This window comes from Cajanus cajan, chromosome 6 (assembly GCF_000230855.2).
Source record: "Cajanus cajan strain Asha chromosome 6, NIPB_CcT2T_4, whole genome shotgun sequence".
NCBI classification, from domain to species: Eukaryota; Viridiplantae; Streptophyta; class Magnoliopsida; order Fabales; family Fabaceae; genus Cajanus; species Cajanus cajan.
In genome coordinates, this window is record NC_138522.1 from 43,026,408 (window position 1) to 43,045,357 (window position 18,950).

The window sequence follows — 18,950 nt, forward strand, 5'->3', positions numbered from 1 at the left end:
GATGAAATATGGCTCAAACGTGCCTCTTTTATGAAAACAAACAAATACTAAATAAACACCCATTAGCATGTGAGGACAAAAAATTAGGGACCTGGGCATTGAGTCCAAAAATAATTCTTGAAGCAAGACCATCTTTGGCATCAAGAATCCCACTGGGTAGTTTATCACCAGAAAGAGGCAAAGCTTCATTATCAAGGAAAGAATACATATAACTTGGTCCAAGAGAGTAGATACTCAATACTTGTTCAGCAGAAATAGCGTCATTAAATAAATAAACAGGACCAATTTGGCCAAAAAATGGGCATGAATCTCCCATGGATTCAAATGTGAGCCCATTGTCTTCATAGTGAGGCATCTTGAGTTTAGCCCCAATCATGCAACTTGTTAATGATTCACTGACTTTTGCATACCTGAATAAACAAAGCATACAAACTAAGTCACAGTGTTTGCAAGAAGCAATTTAACAATTAATCAGAAAAACAAATTCACTTGAATAGAAAAAAAAATATATATCATGCTTTGAACCTGCATCTTTCGGATGAGACAAGATCACCATCCAAGTAACATCTCAACAAACTACCTGCAGAAAAGGCTCTTCCAATGCTATGAGTTATGCAAAGAAAATGCCATCTCTTCCTGACTAAATTAACGTGCAGGTCCACCCGCTGTCTCTTCAGATTAATTGACTGCAAGGGACAGGCAAATCAAGCCAGAAAACAACAAAAGAAATGCATTTAAAGGTAATACCAACTAAAGCAACAAAAAAATGTTAAGAAACAATACACAGCTTGAACAAAGAAGCAAATTTTCAGAAGATCTATCTCCAACCTCAAAAGTGAGCTTCTCCTTTGCAAGCATGGCCAAGGACCCTCTTCCATTTTCAGTAAGAAAACTGAAAAGTCCCATTGCTCCATTTCTAGGGAAGTTCTCAACCCTAAGCCAACAGGAAAAAGAAAAGCCCTTATTGAGGGGCCACTGCAGAGGTGTTTTCAGAACGATACCCTACAATGATTTCAAAGGAATGAGAATATAGATGGCATACAATAATGAAGATGTTACATTTGGCAATGAAAAATTGGTTCTATAAGAACTACAAGCAAGGAATGAAAAAAAAAACTACTTTTACATGCATCATTCAGCATCTATTAACAACTAACAAGAATGTATCCTACATCCAAGAGTACTAGTCCTTTAACCTAAAAACCCATAAAGAATGTTGTAAATAAGAATATCTTAAGAGATTTGATATTATTTTATAATCTTTCATTATTTCCTTGATTTTTGTTTATTTTCATATTACCTATTTTAGGGACAAATGTATCTCTATAATAGAATAAGAGAAGAATGTAATCAGAGTGAAACAAATCAATAAAATCCTCTCTTTTTACTTGGCATCCGAGCTCCCAATCTTGGGAGCTCTGTCTGCTGCCCTAAAATCAGAAAAATTAGAGTTGTTGCCACCCTCTCCACCACTGTCACCAACTCCGCGGCCGTTGAAGTCAATAATGAGCCAGAAAAGAGCATCAATTGTCAACGATCACAACACTGTGAGTCGCACAACCGAAAATATCCCCATGCGCCACCATAGTTTGTCCCATTTTCCAATGCTGTAGAACACACACCAACAACCACCCAAAAAAGTTCATTGGCAACCCCCCATTGTTCCTTCCCTGATGTGTGGTGACTTGTTGCAGAATCTATCTCTGGTGCTAATTGGTTTGTGATGTTAATTGATGACTATACACGAGTAACATGGACATATCTTATGAAAAATAAATTCGAGGTTGGTCAATATTTGTCAATTTCTTCCATTTTGTTAAAAATCAGTTTAGTAAGTCCATAAAAATAATCAAATATGATAATGGTACTGCATAAGTGAATCGTGATTTGTCTAAATTTATCACTAATAATGATATTGTACATGAACTTATCTGTGTTAATACCCCTCAATAAAATGGGGTTGCAGAAAGGAAAAATTGTCATTTCCTAGAAGTTTGGAGTTTTACTCTTCCAAATGTCTATTCCCAGCAATTTCTAGAGATTCTTAGAAGAAGTTGTCCTAACCTTCACCTATCTTATAAATAGGTTACCCACTCGAGTCCTTAATGGTGTTAGCCCAATTGAATCATTACAATCATTGGTAACTTCTTCCTCTTTGATGTCAAGTTTGCCCTGTCATGTTTTTGGCTATGATGCTTATCCACATTGACCTCATCGAGGTAAATTAGATTCGACGGCAATCAAATGTGTCTTTGTTAGTTACCTGTCAAATAAAAGGGGTACAAATCTTATCATCCCCAAAGTCGTAAATTCTTTGTTTTCATGGATGTCACCTTCCATGGAAATGAGTCATTCTTTATTTGTCCTCGACTTTAGAGGAAAAAATTTTAGAACCTGAAAATGAGTCTTGCTTAGAGTTATTACTATTTTTGTCTCTGAAGAATGCCTAAAATAAAGAAGAGAGATAAATTCTTTGGCATAAAATAAAAAAGTAAGAAAAAACCCACCTTAGTCCCATAGCAAGAGGAATCATCTAACTTGAAAGTGAGTAATCCTAAAGGTAATTAATTTGGAGGAAGTATTAATGATGATATTTCTATTGCTTTGAGGAAAGGAAAAAGATCTTGTTTTAAATATCCTATTTCACAATGTCTATACTGACCATTTGTTTGTTTAGCATCAAAGTTTCATTGCTGACATTGATTTAATAGATATCCCAACTTCAATCTAGGATGCTATGAGAGAAGAGCACTAGATTCTAGCCATGAAAAAAGAAATGAAGGCATAGGAAAAGAACTCAACATGGGAGATTGTAGACAGACCCAAAGACAAGAAAGTTGTAGGGTGCAGATGGATATTCATAGTGAAGCACAAAGATGGAATGGTAGACAGATATAGTACGACACAAACTTATGGGATAAACTATTAGGAAACCTTTGCAATGTTGGCAAAGATGAATACAATATGAGTTATACTTTCCCTTGCAGCTCATTTTGGTTGAGACTTACTACAGTTTGATGCAAAAAATGTCTTCTTGTATGGAGATTTAGTACAAGTTCACATGGAAATTCCCCTATGGAGCTTCCAATGAAGAAAACAAAGTATGTAGATTAAAAAAGGCCTTGTATGGACTCAAGCAATCTCCACAAGCATGGCTTGGGAGATTTACCCAAATAATGATTTCTTTGGGATACAAACAGAGCCAAGGGAATCATACTTTGTTCATAAAACACTCTCCTAATGGCAATCTCACAATACTTTTAGTCTATACAGACGACATGATCATTGTAGGTGATGATGAAAAAGAAAAATTAACCCTTAAGAAGTTTGAGATGAAAGACTTGGGGAAGTTGAAGTATTTATTGGGAAATGAAGTTGCTTATTCCATGAATGGAATATTTATCTCTCAAAGAAAATATGTCCTTGATATTTAGAAGTGAAGTCCACCAATAGAAAAGTATCAATATCAAAAATTGGTAGGGAAGAGGGAAGCTAATTTACCTATCACATACTAGACCATACATTGCTTATGTTGTAAATGTATTTAGTCAGTTCATGCATGACCCCTAGGAAAGGCATATGCAATTGACAGAGTACTTCAAGTAAAGCCCGGGGGGAGGGATTTGGTGACTTAGAGGAGTAAGAAACAGAACATAGTTGCTCGGTCTAGTACAAAAGCTGAATTTTGGGTCTTGGCATAGGGCATATATGAAGAGCTATGGATGAAGATTATTCTTGATGACCTTAGAATTAAAATAGAGCTTCCTATGAAGCTATTTTGTGACAAGTCAGCCATCAATATTACTCATAATTCAGTTCAACATGACTAGACCATGCATATTGAGATAGATAGATATTTCATCAAAGAGAAGTTGAACGGCAATCTTATTGTTACAACTCACGTCCCTACAGGACTTCAAGTGATAGATGTACTTACTAAGGGACTTCCTACTAGTAGATTTCAAGAGCTAATAGGCAAGTTGGGAACGATTGATATTCATTTTCAACTTGAGGGGAAGTGTTGTAAATAAGAATACCTTGAGATTTGATATTATTTTATAAACTTTCATTATTTCCTTTATTCTTGTTTATTTTTGTTAGAATAGTGGATTAAGCCTAACTCAACCCTACAAAACCGGCTTGAAAGGTGAGGGTTGCTTTCCACTTATATATTATTCAATTGCCTAATCTCTAGTCGATGTGGGACTTGGGTTTTTCCTAATACACCCCCTCACGTCCAGCACTATTGGGCTTGGTACGTGGATAAATGGTGGGTGACCCTTTTTAATGATCTAGGATTGGCGGGATTTGGATTTTTCCCAATACACCCCCTCATGCCTATGGCACATGCATCAATGGTAGGTGGCCCATTTAAAGTGGATCTAAATGGCTCTGATACCATGTTAGAATAGTGGATTAAGCCTAACTCAACCCTACAAAACCGGCTTGTATAGGTGAGGGTTGCTTTCCACTTATATATTATTCAATTGCCTAATCTCTAGTCGATGTGGGACTTGGGTTTTTCCCAATAATTTTCATAGTTACCTGTTTTAGGGGCAAATGTATCTCTATAATAGGATAAGAGAAGAATGTAATTAAAGTAAAACAAATTAATAAAATCTTCTCTTTCTAGTTAGAACCTTCTAATAATTATTTTTAGTGAATGTCTAACTGTTCAAATCCCCAATCCACAATTAAGTCAAAATAAGTCAATGCTACATAAATGTTAGATTGACATGGTTAGGTAATATTTCTATCATGGTATTTGTCATAACTTCTACTGAAGATAATGTCATAACCCAACCCAATCAACCCCTATAAGAAAAGTTCACCACATTCAATCTCCTTAATATACTCACCAGCTCAAATAAAGACACTTCCAAGAAGTGAGCTTCCTTGGATTGATCAATTACTTTGTTTTTCCACTAATAATTCAGATCATAGTAGTCAATCCCGGATAGCGAAGCGAAACGGTCGACCCTAAAAATGGGATAACGGGATGACGCGGAGCGGGATAACCGCTATTTTAATATTAATTTATATATATTAAATAATTAATAATATATATATAAAAGCTAAAAAAACAAAAAATAACTCTAAATTCATGCATTAAACATTTTTAATAATAAGCTAAATTAAATTTAATCAGAAATTAAAAATAAAATTTGCTGAATTAAATTTAATCAGAAATTAAAAATAAAATCTACTGAATTAAATTTATTCAGAAATTAAAAATAAAATCTGCTGAGTTAAATTTAATCAAAAATTAAAAATAAAATCAGCTGAATTAAATTTAATCAGAAATTAGAAATAAAATTTGCTAATTTAAATTTAATCAGAAATTAAAAAAAAATTGCTGAATTAAATTTAATCAAAAATTAAAAATAAAATCAGCTGAATTAAATTTAATCAGAAATTAAAACTAAAATTTGCTAAATTAAATTTAATCAGAAATTAAAAATAAAATTTGCTGAATTAAATTTAATAAAAAATTAAAAATAAAATTCTGTTGCATAAACTAAAAAGAGAGAAGACATAAGAACAGAAGACAAACGATGAGCAGAGGGAGGCGTGTCGGAGCTGGAGACGCGTCGGAGCTGGAGGCACGTCTGAGCTGGAGTTCGTCGCGGAACTGGAGGACTGCGCGTCCATGATCGCCCTCGAGAGAGAGGATTGGTCGCCCTCGAGAGAGAGGAAACAATCGTTCAAGAGAGAGAGAGAGGAGAGGGAGTGCGAGAACTGAGAAACCAAGTGGTTCCGCGAGAGGGAGAGGGGAGCATTAGGGCAAAAAAAGCCAATTGAAAAGACAAACTTACCCTTGATGAAGTGAATGTCGAAATCGCGCCGCGATTCCACGATTTTTTGTCGCTCCAGTCCGCCACAGACGCCGCCGCTTCGGCCGCGACACACATCCGCCACGCGACAGCAACAAGATTGAGGGGTCAGGCCGCTCCGCTCCAGAGCACCACGATAGTGGCCGCTCCGCCCGCTATTAACTACTATGATTCAGATATGTTCTTTAGTTACCAGATTCAAAATCCCTTCTAGCTACAATCTAGTCCTTGCTAATTATTTCTCAAAAAGACAAAGCTCCCACCAAAGTCTTCTTAGTTTTGACAAAACTATATACAAATTAAAAATATAAAATGATATCTTGAGTAGACCACATAAGGTTGTATACTGGTATCCACTTGCAATTTAACATTGGATTGTTTGGCAGCTTTGTAATACACATTCTATAATGCTTAGACCTCCCATTTCCATGTTTCTGAACAAAAATGCTTGAGTGACTGAAGCACATGGCAAAACAACCTACTTTCTACTTAGAATTTATAGGGTACTAATACAATAGGATGCAATAGGTAACAGAAAAGAACTTTTTTCTGAAAAAACAAATAAACAATGCAGCTTCTCTAACTCACCCCCCCCCCCCCCTTCAAAGCTGGAGCAAATTAGAGATAATTGTTCCCGGTTAATGACTTTGTCAAGATGTCTGCAAGTTGATAACTTGAGTTGATATACTTAATAATGATTTCTTTGGATAGCATCTTTTCACTGATAAAATATAAATCATATTCTATGTTTAGTTCTCTCATGAAACACTGGATTAAAGACAATGTGAAGAGCAGCTTGGTTGTCACAATATAGCTTCATGTGCTGAATTTCATAAAACATCAACTCCAAGAAGAGTTGATTGATCTACACAAATTAACATGTTGGTTCAAGCCATAGCCCTATATTCAACTTCTGACGAAGCAACTACATTATTTTCTTGCTTTTCCATGAGACAATATTCCACCAATGGATACATAGTATCCGGTAGTAGAGCGCCTATTGCCCAATCAGAGCAAACATAGGACCAGAAAATTTGGGTATCTCCTCTATCTTCATAGAACAATGCTAGTCCCCGAGCCTTTTTAATGCACCCAAGTATCCAAATCACTACATTCCAGTGATCAGTATGTGCACAATATGCCTATTTATCATGAGATAAATGAGTTTTCCAACCAAACTTAGATATCTACTTGGATCTAAGTAGGGTTCACCTTGATTTTTCATTAATGTTTGATTTTTTATATAAGCCAATAAGAACCAGAAGTGGATTTAAGCCTTTTATCATACATGTTTCCTTTAGAATATCGAGTGCATACTTTCTTTGAAAATTACAATGCCTTCTTTTGATTAAGTCACCTCTCAATACCAAAGAAGTATTTTAGATTGTGATCAACATAGACAACTAGGCAAACACGTTGTCCACTAGAAGTATGATAATAAAAGATTGTTTCACTGCGTTTTAACCCAAATCTCTACACATTACTAAATTTCCCAAACCAAGCTTGTGAAGACTGAGCCTATAAATGGATCGACGAAGTTTCCCAAACCCAAGAGATTGCTCAATATAAATTTCCTCATCAATTTCATTATGGAGAAAAACATTTTTAATATCTAAGAGATGGAGGCAAATTGTACTGATTTTTGCCATAGGGGAAAAAGTATCACTATAATTAAGGCCATATATCTAAGTATACCCCTTTGCCACTAATTAGGCTTTAAGAGGCTTAATCTCACCAGTTGGTCCAACCTTAATAGCATACACCCATTCGCAAAACATTTGTTTTCTTCCCAGATAAAAGAGAAACCAACTCCCAGTTAACAACAATCAAAGCTTGTCACCATTTAGGATGATCAAGTGCCTCACAAATATTTTGGGAATTGTAATGCAAGACAGAAAAGTGAGAAAACATGAAATAAAAATATGAAGGAGATAAACAATGATAACTTACAAAATTGTAACGAGGATGAGGATTTTGGGAAATTGAATACATTTTCAAAGAACGATAGGCCAACCAAAACTTTCATCATTGTATCTGACATAGAAGTGATTGGCTGAAGAGGACATGAATCACTTGGCTCTTAATTTAATGTTGAACCAACCATAGTTGTCAATAGCGTCCACTATCACGACACGACGGAGCAAAGCAGCTTTGTGCCGCTATGCTGACCTCGGAACGAAGCATTCTCGAATAGAAACCAAAGCTACGTGACGCAACAGAGCGGCACAGTAGATTTCATAGTGCAGAGTGGATCTGCGAATTAAGAAAACTCGAAAATACCTCATTAATGGTATTTTTGCCATTTTAAGTGCAAACAGCACAACCCTTGTCCCTTCTCTTCTATGCCAACAACACAGCCCTAGCCTCCGACACTCTCATCTTCATGCATCATATTGGACAAATTCTTTGACCTTGTCTCCATCTATCTTTGTCTTGGCATTGTCTTCTTCCTCTTTTTGGAATTCCTCTTCTCGCATTCTCTCTTCAGTTCTCTTCTACCGCAATGTTCCTTCTCTCTTTTGTCTCTGTTCTTTTTCTTTTTTCTTCTATTTTTTTCTCTCTTCTCTTCTCTTTTTTTCTCTTCTCATTCCCGTGATTTTTTTCTTCCTTCTCTCCTATTTTTGTTGTTCACTTCTTTTTTCTATTCCATTTCTTTCTCTTTTTTGCTCATTTTTTTTATTTGGGCATCTTTGTTCTTTGGTGATCAACAAAACAATGGCCCAACCAAAAAATTAGAGCCTAGGGGTTGGTGTTGCTAGAATTGGTCGCAAACCTAGTCCCACACCATCAATGGGTCATTAAAAAATCATAAAAAAAAAAACATGGGTCATTAAAAAAGATTACTGCATGAATTTATAATTATTTTTCTGTTTCTTAGCTTATATAACGGTCATCCCCCTATCCACAATCCCGCTATCCCACTTTTGGGGTCATCCACTCTGCTATCCATGATTGACAACTATGGAACCAACATTTCATGTCCTACACTACAATGTGATCAGAGGAGGTTGAGATGATTTTGGAGTATTGTGGCTTGAAGAAAGAGTCTAAAACTTGGTGAACCAAAAAAATATGGAATTCGAATCTTTCAAGAAAGAGGAAAAGGAAGGAGTTTATTCAAAGAATGTGACATCAACAAACATGTAATATCAACTAGTGTTTGGGGAATAACAACTGGACCCTTTTTGAAGACGAGAGTATCCAAGGAAATCACATTTGATAGCTTTGCCATAAAGCTTGCCTAATCTTGGATCATGACCAAAACATGTACAACGTAAAACACATGGAGCAATGAAACAATGAATTTTTTGGGAAAACAATGGAATGAGGAAGTTTATTTTCAAGAGAAAAAGAAGGCATTTTAATTATTAGAAAACAGGCAGTGAGAACAACATACCTCAATGGCTGATAGGAACATTTGCATTAAGTAATAATGTTTGTGGAATTTTGATAGATCTCAACTGGGTATTAAGAAAGATTTGAAAGAAACGAAAGATTGTTGTAAAATTGTTCTTGAATCCTTGCTGGGCCACACAAACCCGAAAGAATACAGTGATACAAGGCGAATTCGGGAGTGCCTATCTCTCCAGAATTATTCCGCTATTTTCCTACCTACTTCTATGATTCTCTCATATTTATACAATTTAACTACCTCCACAGAACAGCTATCGGTTAGTTATCATAATAACTAACTGTCCCCCTTTTTCCTCCTAACATAGACCTTTTTAACTATGCGCCCCCTATCAATACTCCCCCCTAGCACAATCACCTTGTCCTCAAGGTGGAATTGTGGAAATGTGGTGTTCATCTTTGCAGCTGTCTCCCACAAGTTCTCAAAGTCTGGTAGGTTGGGACATTGGACAAGAACCTCTAGTTCCCCTGCTCTGCTATACCTGTAGGATAAAATTTCTGCTGGTTGTGGCTGCAATTCCCATTCAGCAGAAAGCTCTACCAAAAGGGGCTGCACTTGCGTTTTAGGTGGAATGGCCTTCTTTAACTTGCTAACATGAAATACCGAATGAATTCTACTGCTCTCTGGTAACTGCAACTTATAAGCCACTGTTCCGACCATAACCACCACCTGGAAAGGACCATATAGAATCTAGGAGCCAGTTTCTCATTCCTCCTTTTCGCCAAAGACTTGAGTCTATATGGTTAGGCCTTCAGATAAACCCAATCTGCCACCTCAAAATTAACATCTCTTCTTTTCTTGTCAGCTTGTTGTTTCATCCTGTGTTGTGCCTTTATCAATGTTAGCTCTTAACTCCTCCACAACTCCATCTCGCTCTTCTGCCAAGAAGTTCACTGCCTCCACTTTTGAAAGAAAAGTTTGAGCTTTAAAAATGGCTGGGGGATCTCTCCCATATACAGCTTTAAATGGCGTCATACCCGAAGACTGATTATAATGCGTGTTAAAGCAAAATTCTGCCCAACTTAACCACCTAGGCCATTGCTTGGGTTTATCCCCCACAAAACATCTTAAGTAATCCTCCAAACATCTATTAATCACCTACATTTGCCCATCTGATTGAGGGTGATCAGATGAAGTATACTTCAATCTAGTGCCTGCCGATTTAAACAATTCAGACCAAAATTGACTCAAAAATAATTTGTCCCTATCCGTTACAATAGACTCGGGAAACCCATGTAGTCGAACCACTTCTTGAATGAATATTTGAGCTACCTCTTGGGCTGAAAAAGGATGTGATGAAGGTAAGAAATGGACATATTTAGATAATCTGTCTACTACCACCAGCACTGTATCTTTGCCCAAAGCTCTTAGCAATCCACAAATGAAATCCATAGAAAGGTCACTCCAAATTTGAGTAGGAATTGGCAAGGGTTATAGCAACCCGGCTGTAGCCAATGTTTGATATTTATTAGTCTGGCAAATATGGCATTCAGTCACAAACTTAGTGATATCCTTCATCATCCCTTTCCAAAAAAACACAGCTGACACCCTCTTGTAAGTTCTAAACACTCCAGCATGTCCTCCCATAGCCGTAGCATGAAACTCTTGAATGATTAGAGGAATTCTACTAGAATTCTTAGGCAACACCAACTTATTTTTAAAGAATAATTTGCCCTCTTTCAACTCATACCCCTCATGTTGGTCAGGATCAGTGATTAATTTCTGCATCAAAGCTTGCAGTTCAACATCCTCCAAGAATTCTTCTTCCCATTTATGCCATTCCTCCATTTCTACCCTTGAAATGGCAGCGTACATCATCTGCCTTGAGAGTCCATCTGCAGCTTTGTTCTCATAGCCAGGTTTATATTGGATCTCAAAATCAAATCCCAATAACCTGGTGGTCCACTTGTGATGCTCCTCCCCCAACAATCTCTGCTCAGTGAGAAATTTGAGGCTTCTCTGGTCAATTTTAATAATGAATCTCCTACCCATCAAGTAATGCCTCCACTTTTGTACAGCCACAACAATTGCCATTAATTCTCTCTCATAAACCGATTTCTTTTGTGCCTTTTCGGATAGTGATTTACTCATGAAAGCTAATGGTCTGCCCTCTTGTAATAACACTGCCCCTATTCCTTTGCTGGACGCTTCCGATTCCACTACAAACTGCTTGGAGAAATTTGGTACTGCCAGTGTGGGTAATGCTGCCATGGCCTGTTTTAGTGCCTCAAAAGCTTTAGTAGCTTCCTCATTCCACAAAAATGCTTCCTTCTTTAACAATTCAGTCAAAGGCCTGGACAGCACCCCATATCCTTGAACAAATCTCCTGTAGTATCTTGTCAATCCTAAAAAACCCCTCAGACCTTTGAGATTTGTGGGGTAAGGCCAATTAAGCATGGCTTCCACCTTGGAAGGGTCTGCTGCTACTCCACTGGCAGAAATGACATGACCCAAGTATTCCATGTGGGATATAGCAAATTCACACTTCTTATTAGCGACTAATGAATTTTCCTGCAATAAGGTCAGCACTTGTCTTAGGTGGTGTTGATGATCTTCCAAACTCCTGTTGTACACTAAAATATCATCAAAAAATACTAATACAAACTTCCTCAAGTATGGCCTCAATACTTCATTCATTAACCCTTGGAACGTTGAGGGAGCATTGGTAAGGCCAAATGGCATTACCAAATATTCAGTGACCCTCATGTGTTCTAAAAGCTGTCTTTTGAACATCTTCCTCTTTCATTCGAATTTGGTGATAGCCAGATTTCAAGTCCAATTTGGAAAATATGGTGGCCCAGCCAGTTCATCCAAGAGCTCATCAATGACTGGAATTGGAAACTTATCTGGTATGGTTACCTTATTCAAAGCCCTATAATCCACACAAAACCTCCAGCTCCCATCCTTCTTTTTAACTAAAATAATAGGACTAGCATAAGGACTAACACTAGGCCTAATTATTCCAGCTCTCAACATGTCTTGCACCAATTTCTCAATCTCATTCTTTTGATAATAAGTATACCTGTAAGGCCTCAGATTCGGAATCTCTGCCCCCTCCTTTAAGTTGATAGCATGGTCTTGCCTTCTTGAAGGAGGTAGCCCTTGGGGTTCTTGAAAAACAAACTCAAACTCTTCCAGAATTTGTCTTATGCAATCTGGAATTGTTCTCATCCTCTCCTCTGGTTCCATTGCAGCCAAACAACACTCCACCCAATAAATCTCCTCCTCCACCTTCAAGTGTTTGAGGGTACCTTTTAACGGGGCTTCTAATACACTCAAAGAAGAATCTCCCTTAATCTGATAGACTTCTCCTCCTACCTTGACTTTCAAGGTTAATTTATCAAAATTAGCCTTAATTTCCCCCAGTCCTCTTAACCATTCCATTCCCAATATCATGTCAACTCCATCCAAGGCGAACAAATAAAAATTTTGTGTCAAATGAACCCTCTGCACCACCAGCTCCAAATCTGCACACATCCCCTGCACCTTCACACTATGACCATCTCCTACTTTTACCCAATATTGTTCTGTTCTTTCCACTAGCAGCCCCAATTTCTTCACAACCGATTCAGCAATGAAATTTTGGGAAGCTCCACAATCAATCAAAATCAAAATTGGGTTATCTCGTAACTCTCCCCAAAATTTGAAAGAATACTTGGAAGTCATACCCACCATACTCCGAAAATCTAAAGTAGTGGTGAAAGGCTTACCACTCCATTGAATTTCCTCTTCTTCCTCTGACTCTTCCACTCCTTCCTAAAGCAACATTATTCTGATTTGCTTGTTCTTGCACACATGCCCAGGTGAGAATTTCTGTTCTCATCTGAAACAAATTCCTTTTCTCCTCCTTTCTTGGTATTCTGCATCAGTCATATTTCTTCAATTCTGCTTTCCTTCTATCTTCCTACTATTATCCATTTTTGTCTCAGCTTTTTCATCATTTCCTTTTTTTTCTTCATCCCTCCTGCTACCATAAATGCTCCTGGTCCACCCACCTCCTTCAAAATAGAATTTCTAGATTCTATCAAGAGAGCTAAATCCATAATTTCTTCCAAAGAACTAAGCTGATGCAGCCTCAACTCAGCTTTAACCTCCTCTTTAAGGCCATTCAAGAAAATGCCCTTCAAATAATTTGTATCTCCAATCTTGAGAGGTCCTGAATTTGTCTCAAATTTTTCCCTATATTCAGCAACGCTTCCTTCTTGCTTTAGACCCAACAACACCTCAAAAGGGTTTTGTGCCACCGCTGGCTGGAATCTTCATAACAGGGCATTCTTGAAAGCCAACCAAGAAGGGTTTTGATTTCTTCCTTCCCACCATTGAAACCATGCCAACGCTTTCCCTTGCAACACCACCATCGCAACCTCTAACTTCTCCTCCTCCAATACCCCCTTCAATCTGAAATACCTCTCAATTTTCCCTACCCAACCCAGCACTTCATCACCCTGAAACAGAGGAAGTTCCAGGTTTCGCCACTTCCAGCTGTTCTTTTCAGTTCTTGATCCCGAGGACATTTCGTCTCCCTCCCGCGCATTTTTTCCCACTATCCCCATTGTCGAGCGCAACTCTTTTAACTGTTCCAGCATCTCGCGCATCGCTCCTTCTATGTTGCGACACCACTCTGTTTCTTCCGCAGCGCGTTTCTGAATATCTTGCAAGCCCCTTTTCACCTGTTCCATCCGAATCTCCATTTTCTTTTCCATTCTTGATCGCCTCAGGTTCGCAACCAGCTCTAATGCTAGTTGATAGATCTCAACTAGGTATTAAGAAAGATTTGAAAGAAACGAAAGATTGTTGTAAAATTGTTCTTGAATCCTTGCTGGGCCACACAAACCCGAAAGAATACAGTGATACAAGGAGAATTCGAGAGTGCCTATCTCTCCAGAATTATTCCACTATTTTCCTACCTACTTCTATGATTCTCTCATATTTATACAATTTAACTGCCTCCACAGAACAGCTATCAGTTAGTTATCATAATAACTAACTATCCCCCTTTTTCCTCCTAACATAGACCCTTTTAACTATGGGCCCCCTATCAAATTTCAATCAATTGCCTCATTTTTCTTTCTATTATTCCATTTTGTTCAAATGTATGGGGACAAAAAGACTTTTGCAAAATGCCTTAAGTGGATAAAAAAGAGGAGATTAAATGAAAAAACTTTCTAGCATTGTCAATTTGAAGGATTTTAATTATTTTTCCAAATTGATTTTTGATCCCACTAAAGGAGAATAAAATTGACAAAAGTTCAAGTCGATCTTTCATTAGATATATCTCCAAGGGTTCACTAATGATTTCATTAACACTAGCCAACAATGGCACAAAACAAAGACTTGACTGGAAGCGACAGAATGGGATCAAACCCACTTTGATACGAAGTTGAATACGAGTATTTAGAATAAAAATGCTTGAGTGACTGAAGCACTAAACAGATCATATATATAATGTGGATGCCAATAATCTGATTTGGTTTTTACCAAGACAAAAACAATGTACAACCCTAGGACAACCTACTTTCAACTCATAGGTACTAATATAATAGGAAGCAATAGGTAACAAAAAGCCGTTTTTTTTTTTTACAGAAAACAAGGCATCTTTTTAACACAATTAGATTTTGTTGAGGCATGAACATATTTTGCAATTGGAGTTGCCACCACCCTTTACAGTCTCTGTGGATGGACTCGTTTTTGGGGCTTCATTATGAGTGAAGGTTCATCTTTTAGTTGCGGGGAGGGGAGATTCCCTTATTCAGTTTGCAAAGGGTAGTATAGCTCTTCTAAGCTAATGATCCTTATATATATCCTTCATTAGCAGTCTTATTTTTAAATTGTTGGAGGTTATTATATCCTCATTTTTCTTCTCACTTCTAATAACGGTATTAATAAAAAGATGTATACTATTCAAATATGACTCTTCTTCCATTGATGTCAGCTAGTCACACCATAGAATAATAACTATATACCCAGTATTAGCATTATATCTAGGATGGAAGAAAAATTACTGTTGATGCCAAAGAAGAATCAGGAATTCTAGAGATATATCTATAATGGGTTCAGAACTTACAGAATCAATTCCATCAAGATCAAAAAAGGCAGTAGGCCCCTTCTCGTGTAGCATTGACAAGAGAGTTGTTAACATAATAGAGCAGTACTGCCTCCTCGTCCCAACTTTCTCACTTCGGAGTAAAGCAAATATTTTGCGGATGTCTTTCCCTGAAATGCTATGCCCACCAATGACTTGAATTAACTGTGCAATCTGAAAGATCACACTGTCATTATCTTCTTGAGAAAACCAATTAAGAAGAAAATCAAGCATTCCAGCTCTGACACAAGAAGCTCTATTAGAAATGGAATCTCTCAGCAGTTGCTGAAATATCTCTAGCCCATGATGCTGCAACGACTCACTGCTCTGCCCAGGCACAAGATAACAAAGCAATAAAACAGATGGCATTATTTTCTTAAAACAAACTAGAAACTACTCAATAAACATTAAAAAAATATTTGATCAGAAAAAAAAAGCTAGGGGAAATGAATTGCAAACCTTTTGCAGTACAATCAGGTATAAGATTATTACATCTTCATTCTGAAATCAGAGAAGAAAAGCAAAAAATAAGAAAACACAATCACAAGATTTGACAGTACTAAATAAGGTAGTAGAGCAAGGGGGTCAAACAATTTGTGGAAGGTAGGCCTATGTACTAGCACATTACCTTTATCATAGGACTCATTTTGACATCGAATTTTCCATCAACAAGCATATCGAGCAAAGCATCTAAAAGGTTTTCACTTGAATGCCACTGGCAAAAATCCAACAGCAGACTCTGCAGTGTCTGGTAGCCCTTTCCAGCTAAAGCTCTAAATGCCGCCTGCAAGAGATCATAAACCAATTAGGTTTTTGAAAAATGCAATTTAGTTGCAAAGCAAAAAAGAGTAAAGGAAAAAAAATCTGTTAAAATAATTGTTTAATATATGTTGTGCAGCTTTATAAAAGCTGTTTTTTGGCCCCATCTATCTTAAGGGTTAAGGACTTTAGGCTGTAGCCTTTCTTTTGCTGACATTGTACTTGTTCTGATCTTTTTTTTGTGTGTATATATATATATATATATATATATATATATAATATACCAGCTGAGAGCAAATCTCTGTCAAGGTTAGGTGTGCCTCAAGGAGCGTGACAACCCAAGAAGTCTCCTGCCCTAATACCTAGGCACTCTCCTTCACGCGCCATTTTTCTCCGGTGCCCCTATGCAGCACGTGCATCTCATGTGTCACCCTCTACTTACCAGAATCTCGTCAAACCACTTCCAACAGCTTCATCTGCTCCTTTTGGTCATGCTTCCACCCTTAGTTATTAGTTTTGATATGTAGGTCGTGGTGTTCAAACTTCTCCTTCATCCTTGTCAACTGTCATTGAAATGGCCTCCGCAGGTCATGTTTCCACTTTTTCTGTTACACCTACCATTACAACTAGAAAAACTAGTTGTCTTGGTCTGCCTCGATGGAGTTGTGGTTCCTTGGTCAAAGATACCATGACCATTTGGAGAAGGAAGTCAATGTTATCCCTATTGAAAATAAATCTCAATTGCAAAAACTTGACTTCCATCTATGTGTTGTTCTATCAGTTAAGCCTGATGTATTAGAGATACTCAGATCATTCAAGACTTGTCATTCTTTTTGGAAGGAGGCCCAAGATATTTTTGCTAACATTCAACATCTTTTTGATGCAACCCAAAGAGTAGCTTCTCTCAAACAGACCAACCATGATATGGTCTCACATGTAGCTAAAGCTCAAGCTGCAATAGAAGAATTGAAAAGATTTTTTGTGGCTGACACATTAGAGGGCATCAACAAAAAACTTGATAAGTTATATATGATTTTGATTTTGAGAAGTTTACATTCAGATTTTAATCATACACGTGATCAAATCCTAGATAGTGATCAAATCCCTTCCATTAACAACCTAGTCACTAGACTTCTTTGTGTTCCTACATTGGTGAAAGATGAAAAGCCAACAGAAACTATTGATACTTCAAGCAATGGTAACACCTTGTGGAAGAAGAGGACGTAGCAATCGAGGACGACGTGGTAGAAAAAGTGGACATCCTCAATGAACATATTGCAAAAGAAAGGGTCATACACAAGAAAATTGCTTCTCCTTGCATGGTTTTCCTGACAAGGCAGCCCATGTGTCTAAATCTGAAAAATCAGATTCCAAGTTTTCTGATAAGGAGTATCAAGAATATTTGAAGCTTAAATCTAAAAACTCCAACAGCAAAGCCCAATCTTCTTTTGTGCCATGCTTTTCAACAACATGTATTTCTCAATGTGTGGAAGGTCATGGTCCATGCATACTTGACTTAGGTGCCTCTAACCACATTTCCAGTAACAGTTCCTTCTTCTCATCCATTTCTTCTCCAAAAGTTCCTTATCTTGTTACAGTAGCCAATGGGTCAAAAGTTGCATCTCAAGGAATTGGTCAAGTTTCTTTGTCACCTTTAAAATTAAATTTTGTTTTGTTCATCCCTTATTGTCGTTATAACTTTATCTCTCTAAACCAATTAACGCGGTCATTAAAATGTTCAATAACATTTGATGTTAATTCCCTTGTCATAAATCACGAGGTCATGTGATTGGTGAAGAACATAAATCACGAGGTCTTTATTACCTAGAAACTAGCTTGTCTATTTCTTGGTTTGCAACTTCATCACCAAAGCTTTTGCATGACCATTTGGGTCACCCAAGTTTAGCAAAATTGAACAGCTTCTAGTCTCAAGCAGCTTCCAGTTTTGAAATGTGAATCATGTCACTTAGAAAAACATGTTAGGTCATCATTTCCTAAACAAACCGAAAAAAGATGCAACTTGGATTTCTCTACCATTCACTCAGACATATGAGGACCAAGCTGTGTCACATATTTTGGTTTTAAATATTTTGAAACTTTCATTGACAAATTCTCTCGATGTATTTGGGTTTATTTAATGAAATATAGATCTGAACTTTTATCCATATTCATGTCTTTCTTTAATGAGATTAAGAACTATTAGAGAAGAGAATAGAATAATAAATCCTTTTATTTGTTGTATTATTTACATGTATTCAAATATAATTTTCTGCTTGTATTTGCTAACAGTTTAGGTTAGTTAGACTTGTTGTTGACTTACTAACTCTTGAGTTAGTTAAGTCTGTTAGGCTTATATATATGTAAGTGATACCTCTCGTGTACTACTTTTATCATTTTTACTCACATTCAATAATATTGAACTTTAGAAATCTTCTTTCAATTCTTTCTCTTATATGGTATCATCGTGAGCACGGTTCGTTCCGTTTCTCAACCCACCTCTCCGTCGTACCTTGCTGTTGCTCGCGCGTTCGTCGAGCCTTGTTGCCCCTCTTCGCTCACGCCTCTGTTGCTGCGCAAACCTCATCGTTGCTGTTGCTCGCGCATTTCGTCGCGCCTCGTCTTCGATCTTGATCGCGCGTTTCGTCGCGCCTTGTGTTTGTTCTTTGTTCATGCTCTCTTTATCGTGCGATTCTCTCCTTCTTGTTGTTTCTTGCTTCCGTTGATCCAATGGCTTCTGCTTCTGCTTCCTCTAATCATTCCGCATCGCACACCTTTTCCCAATCTGTTACATGCAAATTGGATGACAGAAATTTCATGACCTGGCAACAACAGGTCACTGCTGTGATTCGCGCTCATGACCTCG

At 37.4% G+C, this 18,950-nt stretch overlaps 1 protein-coding gene across 6 annotated transcripts in view; it reads right to left on the bottom strand.

Annotated features, from left to right (window-relative positions):
* Positions 1–18,950, bottom strand: part of LOC109801880 (binding protein) — a 60,443-nt gene that overhangs the window by 18,047 nt on the left and 23,446 nt on the right. For all 6 annotated transcript variants that reach the window (XM_020363035.3, XM_020363034.3, XM_020363031.3 and 3 more), the window contains 6 exons: positions 15,957–16,112; positions 15,788–15,829; positions 15,311–15,655; positions 829–1,002; positions 526–686; positions 92–410 (listed from right to left, as the gene is read on the bottom strand). In XM_020363035.3, the coding sequence (XP_020218624.2) occupies positions 92–410; positions 526–686; positions 829–1,002; positions 15,311–15,655; positions 15,788–15,829; positions 15,957–16,112 (1,197 nt within the window). The remainder of the gene's footprint in view (positions 1–91; positions 411–525; positions 687–828; positions 1,003–15,310; positions 15,656–15,787; positions 15,830–15,956; positions 16,113–18,950) is intronic.